This window comes from Sturnus vulgaris, chromosome 6 (genome assembly GCF_052056855.1).
Source record: "Sturnus vulgaris isolate bStuVul1 chromosome 6, bStuVul1.hap1, whole genome shotgun sequence".
Taxonomy (NCBI): domain Eukaryota; kingdom Metazoa; phylum Chordata; class Aves; order Passeriformes; family Sturnidae; genus Sturnus; species Sturnus vulgaris.
This window is the reverse complement of record NC_142248.1, coordinates 47,497,970-47,507,036: the sequence shown is the minus strand read 5'-3', so window position 1 is coordinate 47,507,036 and position 9,067 is coordinate 47,497,970. Positions and strand designations below refer to the sequence as shown.

General features: G+C 53.5%; 2 protein-coding genes across 2 annotated transcripts in view; one reads left to right on the top strand and one right to left on the bottom strand.

Moving 5' to 3' along the window:
- Positions 1–26: 26 nt before the first annotated feature.
- On the bottom strand, positions 27–4,370 carry FKBP3 (FKBP prolyl isomerase 3). The gene is made up of 7 exons (XM_014885892.2): positions 4,132–4,370; positions 3,931–4,032; positions 3,521–3,628; positions 2,906–3,041; positions 1,911–1,978; positions 974–1,071; positions 27–253 (listed from the first exon to the last, which is right to left on the bottom strand). The coding sequence occupies exons 1-7, from the start codon at positions 4,240–4,242 to the stop codon at positions 199–201; spliced, it is 678 nt and encodes a 225-aa protein (XP_014741378.1). The 5' UTR covers positions 4,243–4,370; the 3' UTR covers positions 27–198.
- Positions 4,371–5,325: 955 nt separating this feature from the next.
- The window catches only part of FANCM (FA complementation group M), a 55,699-nt gene continuing 51,957 nt past the window's right edge, over positions 5,326–9,067 (top strand). The window contains exons 1-4 of the mRNA XM_088166466.1: positions 5,326–6,166; positions 6,955–7,127; positions 7,965–8,042; positions 8,500–8,658. Coding sequence (XP_088022592.1) covers positions 5,725–6,166; positions 6,955–7,127; positions 7,965–8,042; positions 8,500–8,658 — 852 coding nt within the window. The 5' untranslated portion in view covers positions 5,326–5,724. The remainder of the gene's footprint in view (positions 6,167–6,954; positions 7,128–7,964; positions 8,043–8,499; positions 8,659–9,067) is intronic.

Genomic DNA, 9,067 nt, shown 5'->3' with positions numbered 1-9,067 from the left:
ACAGACACAAAGAAGGGAGGCACGGGCAGGTACAAACTCTGCTTTAGTGGTGGGGCTGTCACTACAGCAGCGGGGCGGGGACAACACTCAGCACTCATCCCCACAAAGGCACGGCTGTAACCGGAGCCAGGAGTTACAACAGCGCCAGCAGGAAGCTCGCTCTGGCAGAAATGGATTCCCAGCAGCACAGGGAATTCTTCATTCAATATCCACCAGCTCCACTTCAAAGAAGAGTTTCGCATTTGGTGGGATCCTGTTGGCAAATGTTAAGGAAACTGAAAGGAAAAAGGCCCTGCAGTGACTCCTCCCTGGGCAGGGAGTCCCCAGCTGCTCCCCGGCCTCTCCCGTGTCCCTGGGATGTCCCTGACCCCATGGAAACCCCGGATCCATCACGGAGCCACAGCTGGTGCCCAGCAGGAGCTGTCGGGGGACAGGCCCAGCTCCATGGACACACCTTCATTAGCACAGCCTGCTCCCATTCCCTGAGCTGCCCCAGCCTTGCTGCAGCTGTGGGGCAGTGGCTGGGGAGGTTCCACCGTGTCCCTGCACAGGAGAAGTGTCCAGGCAGCCCTGCAGGTCACAGGATTCCAGCACAAAACAATCCCTTCCCCTCCTCCAGAAGAGTTGGCAAAAAGAAACAGGGCTGCATAAAACACTGCAGGATGACTCTACCATACCCGACTTGAGCTGTATCCCAGAACCAAATGTAACTGTCCCTGCTCCTGTTTGCCTACACTGGTTAGGATCCCCATCGGGCTGCATTTGGAAGCACTGGAATAAAACTGCAGGTGGAAAACAGCAGCAGGTTCACCCTGCACAAGAAAAGGGCAATTGCTCCCCCAGGAATGAGTGGGAATGTCCTGAGCCTGCTGTGGGTAACAGGTGAAGCCCCCATTGCATCCCTGTCCATGAAGCAGCTCCTTGGCCCCAGCATTCCCAGTTCCCAAAGCAGTCAGAGCTCATGGAAGGATACTTGGCATCAGGCTGCCCCTTCTTGCCATAGGCCCACTCGGGCTCGATCTCCAGCTGGGCCTTCTCTCCTTTGCTCATGGTCAGCAGGGCCTCATCCCACTGCAAGGACAGAGAGCAGCTCAGCCAGCCATGGCACAGCACAGCAGCCTCAGGGGACAACAGCTCCCGGCTTCCACTGCCCTTCCCAGCTTCTCCCGGGGCTCCCAGAACACCCAGCCAGCCCTGGGAACACTGCAGGGGGTGTTCCCTGCTCCCACACAGCAGATCCGTGCTCCTGTGCTGGGATCACACACATTCCACCAGCATTCCCAGCTTCAGTATTCCCTTCCCAGGGAGTGCCCAGGGATTGGTGCTGTGTCCCCACAAACCCTGGATAAACACTGGGATAAACCCGGGCTGCTCCTGCAGCACTGGCCCTGCCCAGGGACACAGCCCCTTCCCAGCTCCAGTCCCTTCCCACAGCAGGAACTCCTCCTGCTCAGCCTGGAGAAAAGGAGGCTCAGGGGGGCCCTTGTGGCTCTGCACAACTCCCTGACAGGAGGGGACAGCCGGGGGGATTTGGGATCTGGGAACAGGGAACAGGGACAGGAGGAGAGGGAACGGCCTCGGGCTGGGCCAGGGCAGGCTCAGGGTGGATTTTGGGGAATTTCCCCATGGAAAGGGTGGGCAGTGATTGGAAGTGCCCAGGGAATGCAAACAGGGATGGATGGAGCCCTGGGATCCCATCAGGGTCATCAGGGAGAGACTGAGGAGCCTGAGGCCGGGCAGATCCCAGGGAGCAGAGCCCGTGTTCCATGCACTGCCTGACCTGGGAATGAGCCTGAGGATCAATGTTCCACCCTCCCCTGCAATCTGCCACCCAAAACCTGCACCCCAGTCACAAACCACAGAATGGAACTGCCCAGGGACTCCGAGGGAGCCCTGAATGCTTCACTTACACCTCGGATCACTTTTCCTACACCGACTTTGAAACTCAAGGGCTTGGCTGCTTTTTTCTTCTTTGAACCTGGAAAAAAGTTTTATGTTCATTTGCCTCAACATCACACCAGCAGGCTCCACACTTCTGTAGAAAACTGCCATTACAATCATGCTTTACATAAATACATAATACTATAATATTCATATAATATATATAGTATTAGCTACTCTTCTAATATTATTTTTAGCCCAATATCAGATTTTCAGGGGAAATATTAACAGTGTGCACTATAAACATCACTAAATGTTCAAGCTGCACCAAAGCATCTTTCAAACCCCAAAGACTCATTCCTGAATTACTCAAGTTGACTGCACAAGTCATGAACATATTAAGGAACCAAGAAAAGTCAACAGGGAACACACAAGTATGAGGAATTACAGTTCCAGTGACTCTGGAATACTGTTCCTGAGTGTGGGACATCACTGCTGGGAAAGCCTTTTCAGTATTGCACAAATTTCCTATCCCTAAACCCTCATTTCTGTCACAAAAACATCAGCAGGGAATATTGCACACCAGAGTATTCAAACCCCTCTCATTCCAGGCCTCCATATTTAAAGATTTACCACAGAAGGGCCCCAAGATGTGTTTATTTTGAGAAATTCAGGACACTGCTGGTGCCAGAATTCCATAGGCACCATCTCCCCCTCGGGATTGACTCCCTGCATTCCACATTCCCCAGGCCTGCAATGCCAGAAGGCAGGATGGTGTCACTTGACACCAGCCAGTCCTAAAATACTGCCCTTGCTACCTCATGGAAAATCAGGATCTGGGAGCTGCAGGGCACCAGCAGCCCAGCACCACCATGATAAAGCTGATTGTCAGCAATGCTCCCAGAAACCTTCCAGGGGCAAACCCCTGCCCACACCTGCTGGAGGAGCCCAGCAAATTCCCTCTAGGAGCATTTGCAACCCACCCCAACAGTTTATCTGCACCTTTATATATCCATAACCTTACTTGATTGAATGTTGGTGTCAAAGACTGTCCCATCCTGCAGCTTTCCTGTGTACCAGCAGTGGACAGTGTCTCCTTTCTTGGGGAAGTTGGTTTTATCTCCCTTCTTTAAAATGGATTTTGTGTACTTTGGTGGCCCCTAAGGTTATAAAAAGAGAGTTATGGCTGGTGGGTTAAATAGTCTCAGATATCCAAGATTGAACAACCACAGTGTTTAAGGCATTGAAGAAGACACTGTTAGTGAATGATGTGTTACTGCAGGGCTGCAACATTTGGGGAAAATGCAGCTTAAGGTGGGGTATAAACACCAGATTTCTCGCTGTAACTAGGTTTTTGAAGATTTAGGATCACACAATCTCCTGAGTTAAAGGGACCCACAAGGACTGTGGAGTCCAATCATGGCCCTGCCCAGACCCCCCAACAATCCCACCCTGGCATCCCTGGTGTCCAAACACTCCTGGATCTCTGGAATTCCCTGGGGAGCCTGGGCAGTGCCAGCACCCTCTGGGGGAGAGAAGAACCTTTCCCTGAAATCCCCCTAACCCTCACCCCGAGACAAGTGACCCGGATAATTGGATTTTCCGGGCGAAAAACGCGAGTTGAGAGCATCACACCGACCTCCTCCACGGCCTCCTCAGCCTTCACCGCCTTCCCCTTGGCCTCCTCCGCCTTGGCCGGCTTTGCCTTCTCCGCTGCCTTCTCGGCACCGTCCGTGCCCTTGAAGCGCTGCGAGGGGAAGGGTGAGGAGCTGCATCCACCCCCGGAGCCCTGCCCGGCCCCAGCGCCATCCCCGCATCCATCCCCAGAACCCTGCACGGCCCCAGCGCCATCCCTGCATCCTGTCTGGCCCAACCCCATCCCCGCATCCATCCCCGGAGCCCTGCCCGGCCCCAGCCCCATCCCTGCATCCATCCCCGGAGCCCTGCCCGGCCCCATTCCCGCACCCTGCTCGGCCCCAGTGCCATCCCCGGCCCCATCCCCGCACCCTGCCCGGGCCCAGCCCCGTCCCCGCCGCCCCAGGGCCTCACCTGCGTGTGGAAGAGCTGCGTGTAAGCCGCGATCAGCTGCTCCTTGTTCGCCGTCTTCGCCACGTTCTTCACCTGCCCCAGCAGCTTGTGCTCCGCCAGGAACTGCAGAACACGCGCGGGACACGTTGAGGGATGGAAAAAAAAATCCAAACCAAACCTCCCACACACAACTGCAAACCATCGATTGTGCCACGCCATTACCGCCTGCGCCGCGTGCTCCTGCAGGAATTTGATGATTTCCTTCTTGGCCAGCGCCTCGCTCCGCAGCTCCTCAGGGCTCCAGGGCTGCGCCTGGCCCGCGGCCGCCGCCATCTTCCCACCCGCCTCCCTCCCGCTCCTCCTCCGGAGAGGAGCGCTGGGATCCGCCCGGCTGCCTGAGGGGCGGGCCGGGAGAGCGCCGGGAGAGAAGGGGAGGGCCGGGAGAGCGCCTTGGAATCCTCCCCTTCACCCTCGGCCGAGCTTCCAGGGGATTGCGGGGAGAGGCGCTGAGGGAGGGATGAAATGGCGGCGGCCCGGGGCTGGGAGAGGCCGGCCCTGAACAGGAGCGGCGGCAGCAGCGGGCTCGGCCTCGGGGCGAGAGGAGCCTGGGACACGGCCGGGGGAGAAGGAGAGGGCCAGGGAAGAAGGAAGGGGAATCCCGGGACACGCCCGGGGGAGAAGGAGAGGGCCGGGGAAGAAGGAAGGGGAATCCCGGGACACGGCCGGGGGAGAAGGAGAGCCCCGAGGGAGAAGAAGAAGAGCGCCCGGAGGCGGCCGGGTGTTATAAGTCCATGACACGTTGTTGGCTTTTTGCAAATATTGAGATAAATGCTGTATGTATGATGTTAAAATAGCTTTTCTGTACGAATATAAGTTCTTCTTCTATTAACAAAAGTTAAACATACTTTTTTTTTAGATAGTATGCTTAAACTACCCGCTTAGTTGAAATAACGGCCCGTGAATGTGTGATAAGAGCCCTGCAGCTGGCACAATTATCAACACTCACCGGCTGCAAAAGGCAGGGACCACCACCCAAATTAAAAAGTAATAAGAAGAAGATTAAAACCACAAGCCAAGAAACACGCATACTCTAAAAAAACAAACCCAAGGAGTGGCCATGCTAAACAGTTCCCAGAAAAAGTTTAGGTGTACGTGAAGGACTATAAATATACAACAAACTAACGTATTTAAAGGGGCGTTTCCAAAGCAGCCGTCTGCTCTTGGCAACATGCCGAGCATCCGGCTGTTTTAACCCTTTACTTTATGTTTGTCTCCTATTGTCTTTTCATTAAAATTTTCAAATATTACCAAGACAGTAAACCGTGTTTTTCACACGGGGGAGAAGGGGAGGGCCAGGGGGAGGAGGAGAGGACCCAGTAGGCGGCCGGGGAAGGAGGAGAGGGCTGGAGCACGGCCGGGAGAGAAGGAGGCGGCCGGGACACAGCCTGGGGAGAAGGGGAGAGCCGGAGCACGGCCGGGAGAGAAAGAGGCGGCCGGGACACGGCCTGGGGAAAGGGGAGAGCCGGGGAAGCAGGAGAGGGCCGGGGCACGGCCGGGGGAGAAGGGGAGGGCCCAGAGAGCGGGGGAGAGCCGGGGTACGGCCAGGGGGAGCAGGGGAGGGCCGGGACGCGGCCTGGGGAGAAGGGGAGGGCCAGGGGAGAAGAGGAGGGCTCGGAAGCGGCCCGAGGAGCACGGGAGGGCTCGGAGGCGGCCCGGGGAGAAGAGGAGGGCCCGGAGGCGGCTCCCCGCCCCTCTCGGCGGCGATTTCAAGCGGCGGCCCTGAGGCAGGGCTAAGATGGCGGCGCGCGGGGCAGGATGAGCGGCGGCCGGCAGCAAACGCTGCTCCAGGTCTGGCAGGCGCCTGGCAGCGGGGCCGAGCGCAGGGACACGGGCAGGGACACGGGCCGGGACAGCGATGATGACCTGCTGCTGGCAGCCGCGGCCGCGGCAGACCCCGGCCCGGTGCAGGGTTTCAGCGAGACGGCGGGATCCATCTGGATCTACCCCACCAACCTGCCCGTGCGCCCGTACCAGGAGCGCATGGCCGGCGCCGCGCTGCTCGCCAACACCCTGGTGTGCCTGCCCACGGGGCTGGGCAAGACTTTCGTGGCCGCCGTGGTCATGTACAACTTCTACCGCTGGTTTCCCTCGGGGAAGGTGCTGTTCCTCGCCCCCACCAAGCCCCTGGTGGCCCAGCAGATGGAGGCGTGCGGCCGGGTCATGGGCATCCCGTGGCGGGACATGGCGGAGATGACAGGTACGGCTTCACCCGCACGCTGCCAGGTGTGAAAGCCACGGTGCAAGGGGGAAATAAAACCTGAGAGGTGTTTGAAGGGTTAAGTGTTGGTCTCGCAGTAGTTAAAAGCCCAGGTCACCTGTGTAAAGGGTGAAGCGCTGGGGTGCAGCCCTGTGGCTCACAGCGTCTCTGCACACACCGAGCGCTCTGTGTGATGCTTAAGCCAAATAACAATGGTTCTTTTAATCCATTTTATAGCTGTTTCCTCTCCCTTCGTCACTTTCCTCGTCACTTTTTCCTCGTCACTTTCCTCGTCACTTTCCTCGTCATTTTCCTCGTCACTTTCCTCTCCCTTTTTTTTTTTGCAGCCCCGCTGAGCTGCAGTTTATTCCTCACTGAGCCAACATCCTAATGACTGAACCCATAATCTGTTTTTAGGCCCAAACCTTTCCTACAGGGATTTTAAACGACGTTTAGGGCAGTTGTGAGGCATCTTGAGCTTCTCAGCCTTGATTTCCATGGTTCTGGATTTAATTTTTTAACGCAAAAAACTCTTCCTAGTCATTGTATTCAGTGAGGATGAGGAGTTCCTGGGGAGGTGCCCAGAGCAGCTGTGGCTGCCCCCTGGCAGTGCCCAAGGCCGGGTTGGACATTGGGCTTGGAGCAGCCTGGGATAGTGGGAGGGATGGGAATGGGATGGGATTTAAGGTATTTTCCAACCCAAACCATTCCATGATTTTGTCTCGGGTCATGGGCCATACTTTGCTCTCAGCAGAACGGTTCCCTGATGTTGTTTCTCTAATTTCCAGGAGGAACCCAGGCTCTGGGCCGCCGGGAGCTCTGGAATACCAAGAGAGTGTTTTTCCTCACACCTCAGATCATGGTCAATGACCTCTCTCGTGGGACCTGTCCTGCTGTGGACATCAAATGTCTGGTGATTGATGAAGCCCACAAAGCCCTTGGCAATCATGCCTACTGCCAGGTAGGGCTGGAGCCACCCCACTCTTCTGTGCCAGTTACAAAAACCTTCCCCAGAATTGCTGACAGCATCTCCATAAAGTGTCACTGTCGTTGCTGTGGGGAAATTAAGGTCCTTAACTTTGTTTGAAAGACATCCAACGCTCCTGTGTTATCACTGCCTTGTTTATGAGTAATACCTGTAAGGTGTTTTTTCAATGCCTCCGTTAAATTGTGATTTTGGTTGAAAAGTATTTTGGCTGGGCAATGTAAAAAAAAAAAATGTTTTTATAAAGTTCTTTCAGCAGAGACCAGTCAGTTCAAGATTTCTTCTTACATTTGGGGTTTGTGTTAATCAGCCAAGAGTTGGTTACATTATCATGAGTTGATCTCCTGAGAGCAATAGGTGACCTAAGAAGTTACTTTGATACACTGGAGAAATCTACTGGATATTTATGGAGTTCACATTACATAGGATTAATCATCCCTGAATTACGTTTTTTAGAGTTTTTCTTCACTTTTTCACTGAGTTAGTGGTCTGACAATACTTTGGTTAAATCAAGTGAGAAATCATTTCATAATTTTCTCAGGTTGTTCTTGGTACATTTCCAGGATATTTCATCCCTGGCAGTGCCCAAGGCCAGGTTGGACATTGGGCTTGGAGCAGCCTGGGACAGTGGGAGGTGTCCCTGCCATGGCAGGGGTGACACTGGGTGGAATTTCCAACTCATACCATTCTGTGATTCAGTATTTTTAGAGTGTTTTGTTAAGCCTTTCCTACTTAGTGGGTATTTTCATTGATGTAGTTTGTGCAGGCAAGTAATCTCCTTTAAGGGTATTAATGAAGCTTTCCTGTTCTTAGGTTGTGAGGGAACTGAGCAAATACACAAATCAATTTCGGGTCCTGGCCCTGAGTGCCACCCCAGGCAGTGACACCAAGGTGAGCCAAAGCTCCTTGTCTGATTTAAACAATCAGGGCTGAGTGCAATCTCTGGTCTTTTGCCTGAAGCCTCTGACTGATTCATGACTGAATCTCTTGATAATCCATTACTTGATAAAGTTTGGTGTTTCTCATGCTATAAACCATGTGTTATTTATTTGTGAGGATGGGCAGGCCCTGGCACAGAATTCCCAGATTTGCTGTGGCTGCCCCTGGATCCCTGGCAGTGCCCAAGGCCAGGTTGGACATTGGGACAGTGGGAGGTGTCCCTGCCATGGCAGGGGTGGCTCTGGGGGGGATTTGAGGTCCCTTCCCAACCCCAGCCAGTCTGGAATTCTATTTCCTGACCTTCCTTTCGTTTTTCATCACAGGTAGTGGGTGCCTTTTTCCTGCAATTTTGTCTAACCCCTGCTGAAATATGTAAATAGTTACTTTGTTTTTGTGGCCTCTCTCCCAGGCTGTGCAACAAGTTATCTCCAACTTGCTGATTGCTCAGATCGAGATGTGTGCTGAAGATTCTCCAGAAATCCAGCCTTATTCTCACGAGAGACAAGTGGAAAAAATTGTAGTTCCACTTGGGGAAGAACTGGTAGAAATTCAGAACACTTACATCAAGGTGAGTGGCTGCATTTCCTTTTTGGTCAGTGGACAGGGACATTAAATGTTTTATCATCTCTGTCTAGGCTTTCAATGTTTACAAAGGCAGCACTTTCCTATGTAATTAACTTGGATTATAGGGTAAATTAAGCAACGTGGTTTCAAATCCAGCAGCTGCAGTTTCACTTTGCACCAATGGCACTTTTTACCTTGCAGTGACTTGGAAAGCTCAGATGGAAAACTTGCAATTGAATTTTCCTCACCCTCTTTCAGGGGTCTTTGCAAAATTTACACCAGAACCTAAACTGAGGTTTCTGCATTTAGCTGAATTTAGTAATATAAAGATGTTGAGAAAGCTTGAAGGAATCTGTGTGTGGACTGAAACATTTTCTCTGATTAAGAATATTCTTTAGAGCTTGAAGTCATCT